The following is a 21,684-nucleotide window of genomic DNA, read 5'->3' as shown; positions in this document are numbered from 1 at the left end:
AGTGATGATGATGGGGATGACGGTGGTGGTGATGATGGTGGTGGTGAAGGTGGTGATGGTGATGGTGTAGGTGATAATGACTTAAAGATGATTATAAAGTGGTGGTGGTGATGATGGTAGTAGCAATGACGGCAGTTGTGGTGATGATGATGTAGGCGATGGTGATTTAGTAATAATAAAGGTAGTAGTAGTAACAATGATGGCAGAGGGAGTGATGATGGTTGTGGTGATGGTGATAATGATGTAGGTGATGACGGTAGTGGTGGTGGTGATGATGGTGGTGGTGAAGGTGCTGATGGCGATGATGATCTAGGTGATTATGATTATGGTGATGAGAGTAAAGATGAGGAAGGGTAAATTGTGACTAGTGTTCTAGCTACAGTGTTAGGCAGTCGCTGGGCCGAACAGGCACAGATTTGTGACCCCAATTCATGAGAATAAACACTGCTTTGACCATGATTGTGCCAAGGTTTGAGATGAAGGTAAACAAAATATACATTTTCTAAAACCGAAATACACTAAGACACCCCTACATGTAATTTGCCCAAAACAACAATTTATGTAGATGTCCTAGATTTCCGCACCCTAAACAGGAATTACATTGATCATTTCGATATACCCATTTAAAAAAAAGCATCATGTATATATTATTGGAGATTTGGGTTCAGGTTGAGATTCAGGGTTAGGGATTCCATTTAGAATTTGGACTTTATATCAGGCTTTTTATCAAGGTTTAGGCAGAGGATTTTCCGTCCAAGTCAGTACAAATTACCTACCATTTTCCCATTTAAGTTATGATTTAGGAGGCTTTTTTCCCATCTTAGTGCTTTAGACACTCTTTGCATTCCGTGCCTACCAGTGAAATACACCCCTTTTCTGTGTCTTTTTTCTTGTTGATGCTGTCCATTCTTCAATGGCAGTGACCCCCCAGGAATCACACCTAAGTAAAACAAACAACATTTCTTGAGGAGAGGAGAAGATCATACCTGTAGTCCGAGGGCTACTTCATCCATTGTATCCTTGCTGAGGTCCAGGTAGCTCTCTAGAAGATCACCATCGATGAAGTTGTCCATCGGCTCCGTCTTCCTCTCAGAATAGAATGATCTCCAAGTAAACATGGTAGTCAAGGAATTCAATCACATGCTTTCATATCACTCGTAATTTACGGTCAACTTGTTACTCTACCAGATCACTACTACTTCTACTATCACTACTAATATTACTACTACTACTTCTACTATTACTACTACTACAGTTTCTATTATCAAGACTACTACTGCTACTGCCTGACCTCATAAATGGGCTTGATGACATCTCACCAATTTGCATATCACCTTCATCTAGTGATGCCAGCAAATCCCCCTGCCAATGCACTCTGTCCGACAAAGCTCTATTACATCCACTCTGCTGTTATCACACCTGTTTTGACTCGATTCAGTGCTCCATGTGTGACGAATGGTACCACTTCCTCTGTCTTGGCCTTGACACTAATGACATTGAGCGTCTCTCCTCCCCTGAAGAAACCTTCAGCTGTAGCTCCTGCTCTCCCAAAGTTAAATCTCTTGGCACCCATACATCACTGATCTCCATCCCAAATGCTCATAATCTCCATGTTAAAGCAAAAGAAACTAACGGTCGCCTGTATGGATGTTTAGCTGCTTCACCTCCCTCTTTGCGTGAAATTGGGAATAATACACTTCCGCCTACTAATATGCAATGCTCCAAATGCAATGCTTTCGAAAAACTATTGAGAACCTCATGCAACGAACTTGGGTCCCCAAAACTGACAAACAAAATACTTCACACCCAGTACGATAACATCGCGAGGGAATTCTCATAACTCAAAAGAGACTTTGATGCCGTCCAACTCCGAAACAATTGTGACAAATCTGTTGTTATAGAAAAAGAAGCCCTAAAAGCAGATCTAAGGAGTAAAGCCAACATTGCTCGTGAGCTCGCCATCCTCGGATCCTCCAATGACCTCCTCCACTCTCTGTGCCTTTAGCAACAATATCAATAGTAATGGTTAACTTCAACAAATACCAATGCAAATTTACAGTGTGCGATTACATTTAATAGTAGCAGCTTTGCGGTCCAGGAATATAATATTATGGTGTAGCCTTTAATGTGATCCTGTACTACAGAATTAAATTAAGGCCACCCATATATTTAGACCAATGATTACAACCATAATTTCAATGCTTGTATTACGTTTATCATCACCATAAAGTATTATAAATTTAGTTGTAACCCATTTTGTAACGTGTTACCTTATATATATATATATATATAATATATTGATTTACTCTGTAGTAGAATATGCCTTTATTTCACTATTTTGCTTCACTTATTTCTTATTATGAATTTAGAAGGACTTTGTAACCTTTGTTTGTATCAGTCTCCCGACAGTTTAAAAAAGGAACTGTTCTGCAATAAACCAAAATGAATCTGAATCTGACATTAACTTGTAATGAGATTAACTCTTAGCATGTGTGATAAATTTGCAACTCTCTGGGATTTATGTGCGGTATTTGATGAATAGCCATAGTGGCATATTGAGAATGTCACTCATAGTGTGAGGGCATCGTGGTCCAGTGGTTGCGACTCATTTCTCAGAGGGATGTGGGTTCAAATCCCAGCCATGGTGCGTTTTCCTTCAGCAAGAAATTTACCCACATTGTGCTGCACTCAACCCATGTGAGGTGAATGGGTACCCATCAGGATTAATTCCTTGAAATGCACTGAGCGCTGAAAGGCTGCTTGAGCAAAAAGCTGAAGTAATAATAACAACAGTGCACCTCGGAATAGATTATTTCTAGATGGAGATGGCGCAATGTAAATGCCTATTATTAGTAGTAGAAGTAGTAAAGGATATAAGCTGTGTTTGATCTTTCCTACACTCTTGATGACCTTGGTAAGCTTGTTCTGGACTTCCAGAAGGAATCGATAGAACTCCTCGTTGATCTGGGTGACCAGACCTACAAAAACAACCAGAGGAACATAATAAAGGGTCAAGATAAATTCCAGTTGTACACAATATAAATTTGGGTGTCCCACATCATACAAATGAACAATGCCGATCGAGACTATCGCCAAATTTTAAATGTAAGATTTAGAAAACCTGACATTTACGTTTCGCAGGTTGTATGAGCATGCAACAGTCTTGATAATGTAACGTTTCGCAGGTTGTATGAGCATGCATCAGGCTTGATAATGTAACGTTTCGCAGGTTGTATTGAGCATGCATCAGGCTTGATAATGTAGCCATATTTGTCTGTAATAGCTGTGATAATCCTCAGGTTCTTCTAATATCGGCTGGTTCCTGTCATTTCAACAAATAATAAAGGATGCCAACAATTGAATTAGTGTGAGTTGTACCGATGAAATCGTAGATCACACTTCCGGTTTTAAGTATCTACTGATGGTATCAACGAGCACACTTCTGGTTGTAGGTATCAAGTAGGAACCTGCATACTGACAAACTTACGGTACCAAAGAGCACACTGCCAGTTCCAAATATCTAAAAGGAACCAAACTTCTGACCTACTAGTGGTACCAACACATATTGCTGGTTGTCAGTATCTTATAGGTACCCACTGACCCATTGGTGGTCCCCAAGACCATATTGCCGGTTGTAACTTTAAGTGACCTACCTACTGACCCACTGACGGTACCAAAGAGCACACTGCCGGTAGTGGGTATTGTACTCTCTCCAATGTTCTGCATTACTAGAGATCCATGGCGGAACACGTTAACAAACTCTCCAAGATGAAATAGGCCCACCTCCTGTAAGTGTCTTCTCTCTTCATCTGTTGTTGCCGCACTGCAAAAAAAATGTTAATAGAGAGTTTGATTTTTAATTTAAGTTGAACTATTCAAGCAAAGTCATGCACCAAGTCTCATCTATGCTCTATTGAAAACTTAATGATATCCTGATAAAATTCTGATTTAAAAAATGGCTTCAATTCTTCATGTTTATCTAGTTATTTTAAAAATTATTCTTAAGCAATTTTATTTCTTTTTTCAGGGAAAAGGGGCCTTTTACCCCGATAGTATTACCTTAACAATCTATGACCTAATGTAGACTTGGCACATACACACAATTTCCTAAAAACAAGTATAGAATATATAAAGTAGACCTACAAATGTACAGGGCCTGTTATATGAATATTAGTAATCAATCATTTGACAGATTTCTACAGCTGATCATACACAATTATCAATGCAATCAATCGTAAAACTTAGTACCACACTAAATTGAGGCCGGAACTTTTGATTTATTAACCCTAAAAGGACTGGGGGGGCCATGATGGCCTCCCCCCGACGCTTCGCGCGAAATTTCAGAAACACAAAATTTTATGACTTTTTCCTTTGAAGTCTCGCACAACTTTTGAGACCAAATTCGCGACAGACGGGTATAACATTGCGAGGTCACATGACTTTTTACGAAGCAATGTCATGCCGAAAATGGCTAATTTTTATACATTGTGTACAAAGTCTATGGGAGATGAAATTCACAAAAGGGTGATTATTTTTCATTCTAATTGGTCTGCTTAATAAATTTAGGGTTTAATTTTGTTGTTAACTGGTCTGTAATAATTTCCATTGATAAAAACAATGAAAAACGAAAGATGAAAAAACTAAGAAATACATAAGAAATTCTAAAAACAAAGATACATAAGGAAAAAATTGGCTTTCACAATTTTTCTTTGTGGAAACCTTAGATTACAAAGATGAAATCTGCAAAAAAAGGAGAAAATTTGAAGTGAAATAGGGTGTTAAATATGCAAATAATGTTTTTCATGAATAAATTTGCATATTTTATTCATAATAATTAAAAAACAATTATTTTCAGAATTTTTTTTATACTAGCTTGTAGTTTATGTTGTAAAGAATGTGCGTGCCAAATTTCAGCGCGATCGCGCGAACGGCGGCCGAGATCAGAAGGGCATCATGGCCCAGTCCTCAATACATCTCAAATAGCCCAGTCCTTTTAGGGTTAAGGCCACAGGAGAAAACATTCTCCCATAGACTTTGTGATCATGTGACTAAGGCCGAGGCCAAGGCTGGCAAAATGTTGCTGGGGTCCGCCTAGACGACATCCCTAATATACAGACCTGTCTTTCTGGCATGTGAAGAGGTTTGATGAGTTTTCAGCTCCTAAGAAGGTATCATCATCTAAGATCTCTACGGCTGACATCCAGTTAGGACTGTAGTCTCTAGCAATCTAGGTCGTAAACAGGATCAAAAGTAAGCAGTCATGAGTTATTGGGGTGATAATTAAAGATATCGGTAAATGAATAAATGTAGTTGCAGTAAACACTGATTTAATTTAAAGGTTTAACCGTGCCGCTATCATCGTAGTCTAAGTCTAGTAGTTGCATAAACCCAGAGATGTCAACCTGATCAAGAACATTTCAGTATTTTGGTAAGAATATCAGTACTTTCAAAGAAATACCATAGGACAACACTTAAACTGAAACTTTAGAAATCAGTAATTTGCATGAAACCACCAGTATTCTTTCTCATTTTTCGGTAATAATTCCTGAAAACCAGTACTACTTGGCAGCTCTGTTAACCAAACTTTGTGATATCCTGGAATTAGAGCGGATCACACTGAAGATCGCCAACACAGATAAGCACATGTGGGACAATGTATTATTACTAGGAAAAAGACCCAATATCTGACTGGAACGCACCTAATCACCAACAACTATAAAATCTCCTTTCCTCTTTAGAAAAACCCCTAATAATGATCTTAATAATTATATCATTATATATTTTAACCCACCTCTTCTAAGCCTCCTTCCATTGGCTTGTACGCTTATAATGATCTTAATCACCATTATGTATTTTAACTCACTTCTTCTTAGCATTCTTCCAATGGCTTGTATGCTAGTAATGTAACTGACTGCATCAAATCCCCAAAGACTATAAAAAATTCCTTTTTTAAAACAAACCCCTTGATCTTACCTCTTCTAAGCATCCTTCCATTGGTTTGTACGCCAGTAACGTAATTGACCTCATCAAATCCCCAACGACTATGAAGTCTCCTTTTGTCTTCAGGTACAAGGCTAATACGTTGTTGTAATGACTGCATTCTACGCGTAACGAATGCTCCGGTGTCCACTCAAACAGCCGAACCTAAAAAATGAAATAATGAACTCTTGCATGTGAGATTGGATAGCCTACTGTTGATCGCGTAATGGCTATGAAAATAGGCACACATGTCAGCAGCGATTTAATCTACAAATTTTTAGTTTTTCTTAATTTTTAAAAAATCATTGCAAATTACTATTAATCAATCAACTATGCAAATTAATTCATACATATAATTGGGCATTGGCTGTAAATCATTATGTGAAGCTCCTAAACGTCTTAATTTTTGTCTAGAAACTATTTAGGATTTTTATATTACATGTATATTTTGAAAAATGAAGGTATTTTTATTATGTATTTTAATGTTTTAAAAATTCATAATGTACCGCTTTTTTTTTTCTTTTACCATTTTTTTAAATAGTTTTACTATTGCAGTTTTACTTTTGACCTTCTCAAAACAAAAAAATGGTATAGAAAAGCAATATAGACTGCTGCTTTATTTCTTTATTCAGGCAATAGTAAAAAAAAAATCTAACCTCTCACTGATCTTGAGATTATAGGCCTACTATTTCCCCTAATAACCTTTGGTCTCAGGAAAATAGAAGGCCTATACATGTAGACTAGATATCACTTTGGGGCAATAGCTTTTACTATTGCCCTCTTGAGAAGTCAATATTTTTATACTATTCATACAACTTTTTCTTGAACTTACCACACTATTGACTGATGCAAGGAGTTTACCATTGAACTCTACCAGTGAGTATGGGGCTCCTTTTATTTCCTTTTCTGCAATCTCTTGGAGTTTGCCTACAATCAAGATGAAAATAAACATGCATAAAACAGAATTATTTATACACACTAATTTAATTAGCTTTCAGTATATTTAATGTATTCCTCAGATAATACATGTTAGTATGTATCCATTTACTTTGAAGAGTTATACATTATGTACAATGTGCCACACCCGATTAGCAGCAACTGCTATTTTATGGTCCCCTTTAATAGTAAAGATATTTTGGTGTTTGTACAACAATACTATTGTCTTTGTGTAGGGCCTATATATTTTTTTTGGAAATAAAATTTCAACTTCAGCTTCAAATTAATATAAAAACAGTAACAATATAAACATAAATTCATTCTATTCAAAATAAAGTTAATTTAGGTTAACATTAATAATGACAGAAAAAAAAATGTTGTTTTACCATCAATATACTGAAAGACAACGATCCTTCCACTCTTCGGCTCAGCTTCGTCAGGATGTACGTTGGCCAGACCAACGATGTAATACCAATTAGAATCATTACAAAGCTTGCAGGAGATCAGACTGGTGGCGTATTCTGATGCACCAAAGTGATGAGCATGGAGAACTGCAAAGGAGAAAATAAATAGTTCAATGTCCAGTGTCCTGTGACACAAAATTTAGCAATTAATCGTACGCTTGATTTTCACGATGAATTGTACATTGTAGTCAATGCAATCAATTGTAGAAAAATGTTCTACGATCATTGCTAAGCTTTGTGTTAAGGGCCCCTAGTTCCCATTTCATAAGCTTGTTATACATGTAACAAATTTGCAATTACAGTTATAATCTACTGAAATCCTTCAAAACGATTGGCTGATAGCCTTTGCTATAGAAAGTTTGCACTTGTTATCATAACAAGTCTTTATGAAACAGAACCCTGATTTAAGCACACAATTGAAAAACTATTGTCTATTCTCATAATTTGAAAGAATTCATTTCTAGTCAGATACCATTGAATATATGTTGGTCTATGCCTTGTGCAAAAATAATTTGTAATTATTATTTTTTTTACTACAATAACCTCAATTTGATTCAATTGAAAATTAAAATAAAATCTTGAAGTTGAAATCTTAATCACCATTTTAAGTAAAGAATTTCCTGTGTATGATCTAGTGCTATTCTTTCCATTAACACATGAGAGAGAAAAATAATTATAGTTGTAAAATGATCTCTTGAGCCCATGAATTCCATACCAGTCCCATACCTTCAAATGTGTGTTGGTCAATGATGAGCAGTGAGTGGACTTCAACTTCATCTCCAAATGACGACCCTTCCCCGCTGCCTCCAGCTTGCCCTGCCATCCCCTTGTTGCCTCCGCTCTTTGTGATGTTCAGAGCACTGGTGCTCGCGCTCTGTCGGGTCTGTCCCACGGACGCTGTCGTCCCTGACGAATCAACAACATCGGTCCGGGTCGAGATGACACCGAACGTCTGCGAGGATTCTTGATATGTGATGCGTAGCGGGGTCTCGCCGAGAGGGACGGTACGGATGTGAAGTTTCTGGATCTCGTCGATGCTACCGATCATCAGGGTGGTGTCGTTACAAAGAGCTAAGCTGTTAGATTAAAAGAGAGGACATAAAATCAAAAACACTCAACAACCTAAATGAAAACAGAAAAATGAAAAAAATAAAAATCTGCAGGTACAGTCAAACCTGTGATAGCAAAGATCTGTAAAGAAGGAATACCTGTCTGTAATGACCAGATATAGGGTTCCCTGTGGGTTTGGTTAACCAATGAAACGTCTATTACAGGAAACTGTTTACAAAGACCAGAGTTTTCTATAAGTCCAACATGAAAAAGGATTAATTTATAATTGCACACTCTCTACTCCATGGGGAATACTCTCACCTGTCTAGGTATCCATTAGAATTCAAAGGACACATAAGGGGCTTCCTATAAATTTACCTCTTCGTAAATTACATTAAAGACCAGGTAAACATTACACATTTTCTACTCCATGGGGAGTCATCTTACCCGTCTGTAAAACCATCAAAATTAAATAGCTGACCTCTTCAGGATAACAAAAGAGAAGATCGGGGACTAATAGTATCTTCAAACTGACTACAGAGATCAATTCATGATTGCACATCACCTACTCCCCAGGGAGTATTCTTACCTGTCTGTGTATCCATCAGAATTCAGTGGACACATACAGCTAACCTCCTTCAGATTAACATAAGAGAAGACGAGTTTAATATTGCACCTTCTCTACTCCGTGGGGAGTAATCCTGCTGGGTTTCCACCAAAATTCAGTGGAGATATAAGCTGGTCTCCTTATGACCAACATTAGAAAAGACCAGTTAATGATAGCACATTCTCTACTCCATGAGGGGTAATCTTACCTGTCTGGGTATCCGTCAGAATTCAGAGGACACATATAGCTGACTTCCTTCAGATTGACATTGGAGAAGACGAGTTTATGATTGCTGGAATAGATGACTGTTGGTCTGTCTGAGCACGCAAACACGTTGACCGTTGAATGAGACTTGAAGGTCTTCAAGACCGTCGGCTGTGTCCCAAGGATCACCTTCTTTCTATCTGTCATGTAACCTAAGAATCCAAAATAATAATGAGGTTTTTAAGTCCTATTCACATTCCATATACTGATAACATTGCTGGGTTGATGTCTGATTTGTTAAAAGTAAATCATACAATAAAACAATTTTTCCATTAATCCCTGATGCAGAAAAGCTTGATAAATTGATGGTAGTAGTACTAATTGGAAAGGGCACTCTCAAAATGGTGCTAATTTAAGACATGCCAACAAGGATATTAAATTAAGAATGATTCTTCAGTCACAGATATTTCCAAAGTGTCTGCAAGAATTTGATTTCTTTCATTTTCATGGGTGCTTTTCATAATCCATGTGAATAACACCAAATACAACATGCATTTTACAACATGCACTGCAGCGAGAATGGTAACCTTGAGCAAGAAACACGAACACATCACCCCTATTCTCCGATCACTTCATTGGCTTCCGGTTCACTCTCGCATAACGTTCAAAATTCTACTCATTGTATACAAAATTACCCATAATATGTCACCCAAATATCTCCAAGACCTTATTTCCATTAGTTCTACCTCTTTTGTCAGATCCCTACGTTCATCATATTCCAATAATTTAATTCATGGCCCTCACACTAAGACCCGATATGGTGATCGTGCATTTTCTGTAATTACTCCCACCCTCTGGAATAAACTCCCAACTCATATCCAAAATGCTCCCTCCATGGAAATTTTCAAATCATCACTTAAAACTCACCTTTTCTCATAACTTGTTTTCTTTTTCTTTTTTCATGGATTGACTCTATATTATTATAATCTGCCAACCTGTGCGCTTTGAAACACCAGTATAAAGCGCCCTACAAATGTTATTATTATTATTATTATTATTATTATTTTATCATTTTTTTTTAAAGAAGACATTGGTAATGTTAAACAGTGTCCTTAATCCCTGCTACAAGAGGCATTACCTGATCGAGTAATGTGTTTCAATGCAGGTTACCTACCTGTTTCAGCATTGAGCTGGAAGTAGAATAGTGACCCATCACCTAGAGCACAGAGGATGTAGTTCTGACCCTCAAAGGTTGTTAATAAGATAGATCGAGGGATGATTTCTGATGAAAACAAAAAATACAAGATTATTAGCACTTAAAGTCAAAAACAATTTCTTGAGCAAAGTTCTGACTTGAAAGATTTTATCTTCAGTCCCCATCATCATCATCATAAACAACATCAACCCCACCAACATTTTCATCATCATCACCATCATCACCATTATCATCACCTTTATCATCGGTGGTATCATCATAATCATCATCACAATCATCATCACCATCACCATTATCATCTCCATCAAAATAATCGTAATATTCATTATAACCAAGGAGGTTTCAAATGACATGGAGTAACAGCAAAAAGTATGTCAGGCATGCACTTTGCTCAACATCTCTTGCAATTGTGTAGACAAATGATTCCTGCATGACTCCGCAGCTATAGGTCATACATAAAGGGAAATATGCTTTTGTGATAATTACTTTTTCGCCGCATCTTGGACTGGTTATATGTGTAGTACATAATTTGGAGGCATGCGAAGATAAACTATGCAATATGGCCTGAAATATGACTCAAATTTGCTCGACTGGGCATGTGCGGGCACTCATCTGGCATATACAGTAATGAATAACAATATTCCACCGACCACATTTGAAATTTTCATTCGCCGCAAACGATCGGAAAAGTGTTTAAATCTGGTTTCAGTAAAGGTCAAATTCTTTCTTTTTTCACTAATTAAAGGTTAATTGATATAATATGGGCAAATATCTCGTCGTACAATGCTTGGTTATTGATGTTTTGTCATGCATTCAAACTTCAGTTTGTTTATATGAAACATGAAAAATTGATACAAATGAATATTCGTAAAATTTCACCCCTCGGATTTCTTCATTGAAACTGGCAGCTTCGAAGGCGGACATCAAAAAGGTCCTTATTGCCGTTCTTTCTTTTGTGCTTCTTAAGAAATGAACAGCTGCTTGAATAAATTTGTTGCCTGTTGGAACTCCAGTCATAGAATCTTCTTGTTATAACCATCATCAATCGTCTACACCACAGCCATTATCACCATCACCATCACTATCAACAATATCATCATCATCATAATCATCATCATCAACACAACCACCACTACCATCTCCACCACCATCATCAGCATCATCCTCATCATCACTTTCACCATTATTATATCATCACCATAATCATCATCAACACCAACCCCACCACCACCACCATCATCACCATCATCATCATCTCACCTCCTCCTAGTAATTCAACATGCATTGATTCCATGGTGGGTCCTTATTGCCGTTCTTTCTTTTGTGCTTCTTAAGAAATGAACAGCTGCTTGAATAAATTTGTTGCCTGTTGGAACTCCAGTCATAGAATCTTCTTGTTATAACCATCATCAATCGTCTACACCACAGCCATTATCACCATCACCATCACTATCAACAATATCATCATCATCATAATCATCATCATCAACACAACCACCACTACCATCTCCACCACCATCATCAGCATCATCCTCATCATCACTTTCACCATTATTATATCATCACCATAATCATCATCAACACCAACCCCACCACCACCACCATCATCACCATCATCATCATCTCACCTCCTCCTAGTAATTCAACATGCATTGATTCCATGGTGGGTAGTTTGAGTATCCTAGCCGAGATGTCTGTCCATAGACCTACAGCACAGAGGTCTGTGAAGTCACCGGTCAGGGGTGTGATGTCCAGGCAAGCCACCTCATGCTCCATAGTTAGAGTGCTACAAAAACAAATATTGAGACAAGACTATACTAGTGAAACCAGAGTGGGGAATACTTTACTTGGGGGGAGGGGGATATTTTTTTAAGAACTTGGGTGATTGATGTGAAATTTTGGGGTGATTTATTTTCTGCATAACAAACAATGATGTGGTAAATGTACTGGGTACCCACTCACCTCATCAGGGTTGAGTGCAGCACAATGTGGGTAAATTTCTTGCTGAAGGAAAAGACGCCATGGCTAGGATTCAAACCCACGACCCTCCGTTTCAAAGCTGAGAGTAAGAACCACTAGAAGAAATCCACCCCAAAAGGAGTACAAGGGGGAGTTGTGGTCTCATGGTTCCAACAATTGTATTTCAATCAGAGGGTCGTGGTGCATTTCCTTTGGCAAGAAATTTAACCACATTATGCTGCACTCAAGCCAGGTGAAGTGAATGGGTACCTGGCAGGATTAATTCCTTGAATGCACCAAGTGCTGGAGGGCAGCTTGATCTAAAGCCTAGGTAATAATAAGAGTGCGCCTCGAAATAAATTACAAGTATTTCTAGATAGATTGCACTATATAAATATATTACATTATTGTTATTATTACATGTGTATTTAAACACATCTTTGGATCTCCCTCCCTTCTTCACTCCGTGAAATTGACAAAATTCAACTCTTCAAAACTCACCTTTTTTCAGCAGATGTGTAGTAATAAGCTTAATAGGATGAGCCTGTGCCTATGTTATTAACAGATATACAAATGCTGTTGATCATCATTTATACCAGACTCACCTGACTTGTCTCACTTCTCCCTCAAAGATCTCAAGGTAATATATATCCGAGCCTGCAGCACAGACTACTTGTCTGCTATTACACGATGCAACACTGATGTTCTTGCCCGATTGAGGTTGCCATTCACTCACCATTCGTTTGGTGGGTGTACTGACCAATCGCACCGAAGCACCGGTGATCTGAATAAATAAGACAAACCAAAAGTGTCAGCAAGAATAAATTTATTTAGCCATATGAGATTGATGCTAGGGGGACCTTGCAAACAACTTGCGACTAATTACTTGTCAATTTTAAAGTGTAAAAGTCAATTGTCAGTTTACAAGTAATTGCTAATTTGTGATTGATTGCTGATTGCTCCTTGGAATATAAATTCACTTGCATAGTTTAGAGCTGTACTATCAATGGAAAGTTTTCAATTGCTAGTTTCAATCAATTGTATATATTACTTGCAAAGTCCCCGAGGATCCATTCATCTTTGTGAAAAAATCCTCCCCTTTTGCTTCTTAGATTCCACTACATTCAAGCTTTGACTCAAAACCGATGAAATATTCGGGCTGATTATTAATCTGTAGTTCAATTCATATACTTCTCTCTGCAGTCCATGTCGCTCTCTGCAGACTTGGGTCAACTTCTTTACCCAAACATAATACAGCATACACTAATTCTTCAGTACATTAAAAAAAAAACATTCTATAATCATTTTCTTCCATCATTCCATTTCAATGGCCAGAACATAGGTTTATCTTTCACTTTCAGCACAATTCTTAAAAGAAGCATGATCTATCCACTGCTGGACAATTCTCATGTGTTATTAAAGTCAAGGGCATATCTGAATATTAAGTAACGATAAGACTGACCTGAATAATTTGATTGTGTGCGACATTGCCACAGTAGAACGACTGCCGATCACCGTCAAAACCGGGTAATTCTGTTTCTTCTACTTCTTCACCATTCAACATCAGAACCCTGCAGAAAAAAAAATTGAATACAAAGAATGACAAATGTCTGTGGGGCAGCATTGCAAGACAAATCTTATGCACATTCTCAATCCCCCTGGATTATTGAGTGTTTCATGAGAGACTTGTCTTAAGTCTGTATCAATTGTTATTATAGAATGGATGGGAAAATCCCTGCAATCTGATTGGTTGAGAGCTATGCAAGAATTTTTACTGGCTGCATGAACGATATCCCGATAATCAAAACGATATCCACTGTAAACAAGCTATCGTCCGAAAAGGTCATTGTGATGACATCGCGCATGTACTGTTACGCTTGTTTACGTCAAAATTTTGAATTTTCGATCAAGGCAGAATGAATCAAATAAAGGATGCAAAAGTATCTGTAAGTACAAATACGGTACCGTAATTTTCATAGGGATTAAAACTGCCTGCATACTCGTTAGTTGAGAAGTCCAGACATACGATCTAACGTGCCCTGGGCTGGGTGTGCACAGCCAAACCTCCACTGCAGGCCCAGGCAGCGGCGTAGGCACTGGCCCCCGGCGCGGCCCGGGCATACACACACAGCTATTGGAGGTCTGAGGCTGCCTCATAGATCTAGTCAATGCAAAGCTGTATCTGGCATTTTGGGTATAATAATGCCTTTGTGCCAACATATTATCAAGTTAGGCATACATATTTATGTTGTCCAGGGTTATCAAAGGGTCTGCATTACATTTTGGAATTTTCATGCATCCGGTAAATAAATCATGCGTCCGGTAAAAAAAAATCATGCGTCCAGGAAAAAATTTTCATGCGTCCGGTAAATTCAATTTACCGGACGCATGAAATTACCATGCATCCGGTAAATCATTAATTTTTGTGGTTTATTCAATATTTTTTTTCCATTCTATAAAACAGATGATGCATGGGTTTATTTCGTGGGTCAGTGGAACTGTGTGCACGCGGTAACTTTGACATTATGGTCTAAACCCACTCGGCTGCGCCTCGTGGGTTAAAAACCGTGCCAAAGTTACCTTGTGCACACAGTTCCTACTGACCCACTCTAACCCATGCATTCATTTGTATACTATTATAACCGGTAACACATGTGCTCCTCAACCACCGAAAATCTAGAACAGTTGGATCTAACAAATTCCGAGAAGGAAGTTGTTGCTGAAACAGTCCCCTGATCCTGGACACACTAGTGGTTTGTGAGGGCAGCCAACATTTTTTTTTTAGAAATAAGGATTTTTTTTTCAAAAATTCAATAAATATGTGTATTTTCTTGAATTCAATCATACCGGTACATCTAAATCACATCACATCACATTAGACTAAAATTTAAAAAAATTAGATTACAACAAATGTATGTGATCATATTAGAAATCGGACAGTTATTTGGGTATGGTATCGGAACACAGCTGCGAGGAGTGTGGATGTGAGCTATGTGTAGGCTTTGAGGAGCACAAGAAAAACGCAAGAATGGCAAGGGAATCATTACGGAAAGACACGCAAAGAATGCAAACATCCCGAAGCGAGGTAGCCGTTGTGACAGTAGATATGCAAAAAGCGATACCCATGCCTAAAACGCCAGTCAAAGATTATTACTTTTCAAGGAAACTAGTAGTCTTTAATGAGACTCGTGCAGAGCCAGGTACAAACAGTAAAGCAACATGCTTTATTTGGCATGAAGGTGAAGCTGGTCGTCGTGCATTTAATATTACCAGTACATACATGGAATTTGCCAGACATAATCGTGATGCTAAGTCAATCATTTTTTATTGTGATAACTGCTCCTCACAAAATAAATGTTGGGTCCTGTTTTCTGCAATGAGTTATAAATGACACCCAAACTGGTACACAAGACATCACTTTCAATTACTTCTAGGCAGGTCATTCATTTATGTCTTCTGATAGCGTTCACGGTAGCATACAAAGAAAAATCAACACGTACTCCACCCTCCGGCGACATCACAGACTATGTCAATGTCATAAAAGAGGCGAGAAAGGGGGTATCTTGTGAGCTACTAGACCACCAATCTATGCAACTCTTCACTCAAGAGAACTAGAAGATCCCTCTCTATCTGAAAAATGTGAAAGTAGTTCAGTTTCGAAGGGGGTCTACAAGTATGTTTGTGAAAACAAGCTACAGCAGTGACTTCAAAGAATACAAATTCTTGAGGAAGCTTCAAGAGAAAGAAATCCAATCAAATCTTGATAGGGGAGATAACCCCCGTGGACTCTATCCCTTGCATGCAATCGCCAAGAGGGGTGCAAAAGAAGAAGAAGGATGAAGTCTAGTGTTGTGGTTCAAATAATTACATTGTTTTTTTGTCTTGTCATATTTTAATCTCCATGTATCTTTCCTCATGGCAATTTTTTGAGGTGGGCACACAACCGTTTGAAATACATTTACATGTAGGTGTGTGCCACACTTGAAAAATGAGTCTTACACATTTTCCTACAAGACCAATGGGTGAATCAAGTCTGATAAGCATTGGACAAGAAACAAGGAAGTAGTTCAATCTGCAAGATTTGAAACTTATTGGCCGACTGCCTCAACCATACGCTGAAAATAGTGAAAGCCAAAGTGGACCTTGAGGCCAAAGCCTGAGAGCTCTGGTCTTATCCCATGCCATCTTTAACCTTGAGATGAACGGTTATTAAACAGTTTTTGCTGCTGTTTTTTCTAAGGAAGCACATTGCTTGATAATCATACGCTTCTTTAGGAGCTTCTTTTTTTTAACCTATGTACATTTTATATTGCAAGATCTGAAAATAAATGAATGGAATAAACTCACCTTGTTTGACCAACAAAAGAAAGCACCAAAGTATCATCAAATTGGGAGTTCATATCCACTTTCAACGGCCAGATACCTGTTATCAAAACAAAGCATTACATTTCAGGGCTTTCTTATTCTTCTTCTCGTGCATAACAAAATTATAATAAATACAAGCAAAAATTAGCAAATATACTAGTGGATAATACATCTAACCCTAAAAGGCAGGGGGGGCGGAATACCCCTTCTACATTTTTCATGATAAATCCGCCGCGACGCCCGGGTACGCGGTTACGAAATTACACATTATGTAAGTGCATGTCAGACCAAAAACTGCTCAAAAATGTGAATTGTGTACATAGCCAAAATTCATAAATGTATCATTATTTCTACTTTTACTGATTAAACTAAATCAATTTTGTCTTGTTTATGATCAGAATTAAGTCTGCAACAATTTCCATTAAAAAACAATAAAAACAAAAAGTCGAAAAAACTAAGAAATACATAAGAAAAAAAAAAAAAAAAAAAAATTTGCGAAAATATTTGGAAGTACATTTAATCGAGATCCTACAAAGAGTCTGGGAATGAAAAAAATAGCAGTTTTGGGGCTGTATGATAGTTGCTTAGAGCAATTTCGTACATAAATTAGCATAATTAATTCATTAAATAAAATATCTTATTATCTAAAAAATATTAACTATACAGCCTTGTAGATTTTATCGCACACTACCACAGTGCAAATTTTTGCGGCGCTCGTGCGATTGAAGGCCGAGATCCCAGGGGGGGGGGCGGATTCCCCCTCGGCTGTGAGATGGGTCCAAATAACCCGGCTCTTTTAAGGTTAAGTTTTCATTATTATTCTTCTTCAGCATAAAAAGATAATATAAGAATGCATAAAATGCCAAAAATACTTGACATTGATGCATTTCATTTCTTTTCATCTCTATTATCATGCATAAAAACATATACATGCACAAAATTGCAAATATACTTATAGGTAATATATTTCAGTTATTATTTTCACAGATACCATACCTTTGATGCCCGGTAGGTCAATACTGGCATGTTCATGGATTCCGATCCCGTTTCTTATTATGCGAAGGGAGCCCTCTTTGTAGGCTCCTGAACAGGTCACCAACTAAGAAGAAGATGCATACAAATAGGAACGATCAGATACAGAACGCTTTGTATTCCTATTGATACGGAAAGCATTATTTAGAGAATTTTTCAAAAATATGGTTGCAGGATTAAAGTTTGCTTGACTGTTGAGAACTTTGTCCTCTTCTTAAAATTTGGAAAAGGGACAAAAACTCCAAAACTTTTAAAGATTATTTGCATACAAGTATTTTATTACATATTTCATATGAGGAATATTGTCTAGGACCAGGGGGGGGGGTTAACCAAGATTTAAGTATGACTTAACCCTAATTCTCCCGGGGGGGGGCCATAATGGCCCCCCCCTCGACAATTTTCGCGATATATCCACTGCGCAAATTTTTTTGACCTCGCCGCTCACTGACTTTTTACTTTCAAGTCTCGCGCAAATTTTGAGACCAAATTTGTGACGACCGGATACGCGGTTACGACATTACGCAACATTATGTAAGTGCATGTCAGACCCAAAATTGCTCACAAACGTGATTTCATGTACAAATCCAATGCAAATTGTGTATTTAGCCAAAATTCATAAATGTATCATTATTTCTACTTTTACTGATTGAATTTAATTAATTTTGCCTTGCTTATGATCAGAATTAAGTCTGGAACGATTTCATTGAAAAAACAATAAAAAAACAAAAAGTAAAAAAAACAAGGAAATACATAAGAAATTCATAAAACAATAAAATACATAAGAAATTGATTTCCAAACTGAAGTTTTTTTTAATTGCGATTGTTAAGAATGCTACAAAGAATATTTTAAATAAAAATTAGCATTCTAGGAGCTTTATTTAGTGAATTAGAGCAAAAAGTATGATTTATGCATAAATTAGCATAATTAATTCATATAAAATAAAATCTCATTATTTTGGAAAATTTTACCATACAGCCTTGTAGATTACATCGCACACAACCAGCGTGCAAATTTTTGCGTCGCTCGAGCGATCAGCGGCCGAGATCTTAAGGGGGGGCCATAATGGCCCCCCCCCGGGAATGACAAGAATCAAAATACCCCGGGAGATTGAGGGTTAAGAGTCGCATTTAAATGCCGACACGTATATGATATGCAACACACAATCTTATTGATCAATACGCAGTAGTGCGCATCCTCTTGGCATGGTCTGACCAATGCAGTCATGCCTTTTATACTGCAAGCAATTAGGCATTGAAGTGCGACTGTTAGTCAGACCTGGGGCCCGTTGCATGAAACTTTTTACCTGAGAAAACTCAGGTTGTTTTAACCGGAGTTTTTGCCCTGTGTTAAAGTCAATAGTAGAAATCACACTAACCTTAGTTTTCAGTTTTTACCCGAGTTTTCTCAGGTAAAAAGTTTTATGCAACGGGCCACTGGGGGGTGTTGACCTGGGGGTGTTTCACAAAGATTTAGGTAACTTAAATCTTTGTGAAACACCCCTCAGGACTGGTAATATTTCCACCAACCCACCTCTTGTCCATTGAATATTACATCAATATCACCCAGTTGTTCAGAAAATAGATCTTTGCTTACCTGTCCTTGACCTTGTCTATCCAGGTCAACTACAGCCATGTCAACGATCGGTCCAAGGTTGGTGAACGTCTCCATCATTGTCACATATGATCCATTATCATCTGACTCTGTATTCAACTGAAAAATTGATAACGATATATGACCATTTATCTCACAATCCACAATCAGGGCGCGCAAAAGAAATTTTGCGTTTTCTTTACAGTTTTAACGTGGAAGCACCGTGGTGTAGCGGTTCAGACTTCCGCCTTGTTATCAGAGGGTCGTGTGTTCGAATCTCATCATGGCCTAGCGTCCTTTGGCAAGGCATCAATCCACACTTTGCCACTCTCACCCAGGTGCTAATTGGGTACCGATATGAAACAACCATCATTGTGGTTGTTATAGCAAGTGTGCGCCTTAACCCTCAATCACCCGGGGTATTTTGATTCTTGTCATTCCCGGGGGGGGGGGGCCATTATGCCCCCCCCCTTAAGATCTCGGCCGCTGATCGCTCGAGCGACGCAAAAATTTGCATGCTGGTTGTGTGCGATGTAATCTACAAGGCTGTATGGTAAAATTTTCCAAAATAATGAGATTTTATTTTATATGAATTAATTATGCTAATTTATGCATAAATCATACTTTTTGCTCTAATTCACTAAATAAAGCTCCTAGAATGCTAATTTTTGGTTAAAATATTCTTTGTAGCATTCTTAACAATCGCAATAAAAAAAAACTTCGGTTTGGAAATCAATTTCTTATGTATTTTCTTGTTTTATGAATTTCTTATGTATTTCATTGTTTTTTTTACTTTTTGTTTTTTATTGTTTTTTCAATGGAAATCGTTCCAGACTTAATTCTGATCATAAGCAAGGCAAAATTAATTAAATTCAATCAGTAAAAAAAGAAATAATGATACATTTATGAATTTTGGCTAAATACACAATTTGCATTGGATTTGTACATGAAATCACGTTTATGAGCAATTTTGGGTCTGACATGCGCTTACATAATGTTGCATAATGTCGTAACCGCGTATCCGGGCGTCACAAATTTGGTCTCAAAATTTGCGCGAGACTTGAAAGTAAAAAGTCAGTGAGCGGCGAGGTCAAAAAATTTTGCGCAGCGGATATATCGCGAAAATTGTCGAGGGGGGGGGCCATTATGGCCCCCCCCCCCCCCCCCCCGGGAGAATTAGGGTTAAAGGCTGCTAAAAAAGCTATGAATCCAGTGAATGGATAATAATTGTAAAGCGATATAAAGCGCTATATAAAAGTCAATTATTTTAAGCGGCAGAGGCTTTGTTCATAAATAATAGCAATTGACTCCCAAACCCTGGCACTATCAATGTAAATCAATATTCATATCAAAACTCATTCATTTTATATATTCTTGTCTACATCTGTCCAACTGTAAAAATCAAGGGCCAATTCACAAAACAGAAGTACCATTGATCTCCTTTTCAATGATCTTTATATGTGTAAGGCATATCAAGAAAATTATACTGGTAATCAAAAATATTTCCTCTATAGGGTCTTACCCTGACCAGCTGTGAGTCCCCAAGACGAGATCCTATGAAGACCACTCCATTATCAAGGTACGTCAGACATTCAGCTATTGATGTCTGTAAGATAAAGAATAAATGAAGACAAGTCGAACATACTCAAAGATAAGCAAAAGGAGGCATTTTTATAATCAAATTCTTTATACCAGAGGAAGAACCAAAATATTGTGGCTACTTCTTTAGCTCATCCTCCAAAATGTCTAAACTCTATTAAACATTAGATTGGGCCCTGGGCATTTCCACAGCTCTTTCTTACTTTTCCGGGTGGGCGTTTCATAAAGCTGTTTGTAAGTTAAGAGCGACTTTATTAAGAACGACTGGTGAACCTTTCTCACAAGTGAGATAATAACCAATGAACATTGAATGGTGAATACCATTTACCACAAGAAAGGATCACCAGTTCTTAAAGTCGCTCTAAACTTACATACATCTATATGAAACGGTTCCCAGGGCTATTTGGGTGGCAAAATTGACTCAAGCCCCCATGTAATTTTCTTCCCTGCTCAATTGGGAAGTTTCCTAACCCCGAATCGTGCAGTCTGTATTCATGGACTCACCTCTCCTAAGAACTCCAGTTTGAGGTCCTTAACAGTAGCTGTCCCATCCATACTCTCTTCCTTGTCGAGTAGTAGCAAGAACAGACGACCGGTCAAGTCACCAAGCAGATATCGAGAACCGTTGTTGTCCAGACGACCATAGCAGACCAGTGTGCTAGTCTGTGAAATTCAAAATGAA

The 21,684-nt window shown here is 37.8% G+C and overlaps 1 protein-coding gene across 1 annotated transcript in view; it reads right to left on the bottom strand.

Moving 5' to 3' along the window:
- LOC129267583 (DNA damage-binding protein 1-like) overlaps positions 1–21,684 on the bottom strand; it is a 36,501-nt gene that overhangs the window by 3,431 nt on the left and 11,386 nt on the right. Inside the window, exons 4-21 of the mRNA XM_064104392.1 lie at positions 21,507–21,665; positions 20,926–21,009; positions 19,407–19,523; positions 17,777–17,879; positions 16,763–16,838; positions 13,878–13,986; positions 13,021–13,199; positions 12,085–12,242; positions 10,415–10,522; positions 9,245–9,452; positions 8,106–8,455; positions 7,302–7,466; positions 6,812–6,906; positions 5,974–6,144; positions 5,118–5,227; positions 3,654–3,823; positions 2,876–2,978; positions 987–1,110 (exon numbers count right to left, since the gene is read on the bottom strand). Coding sequence (XP_063960462.1) covers positions 987–1,110; positions 2,876–2,978; positions 3,654–3,823; positions 5,118–5,227; positions 5,974–6,144; positions 6,812–6,906; positions 7,302–7,466; positions 8,106–8,455; positions 9,245–9,452; positions 10,415–10,522; positions 12,085–12,242; positions 13,021–13,199; positions 13,878–13,986; positions 16,763–16,838; positions 17,777–17,879; positions 19,407–19,523; positions 20,926–21,009; positions 21,507–21,665 — 2,589 coding nt within the window. The remainder of the gene's footprint in view (positions 1–986; positions 1,111–2,875; positions 2,979–3,653; positions 3,824–5,117; positions 5,228–5,973; positions 6,145–6,811; positions 6,907–7,301; positions 7,467–8,105; positions 8,456–9,244; positions 9,453–10,414; positions 10,523–12,084; positions 12,243–13,020; positions 13,200–13,877; positions 13,987–16,762; positions 16,839–17,776; positions 17,880–19,406; positions 19,524–20,925; positions 21,010–21,506; positions 21,666–21,684) is intronic.

This window comes from Lytechinus pictus, chromosome 9 (genome assembly GCF_037042905.1).
Source record: "Lytechinus pictus isolate F3 Inbred chromosome 9, Lp3.0, whole genome shotgun sequence".
Lineage (NCBI taxonomy): Eukaryota > Metazoa > Echinodermata > Echinoidea > Temnopleuroida > Toxopneustidae > Lytechinus > Lytechinus pictus.
The sequence above is the reverse complement of the archived record's forward strand: the minus strand, read 5'-3'. Positions and strand labels throughout refer to the sequence as shown.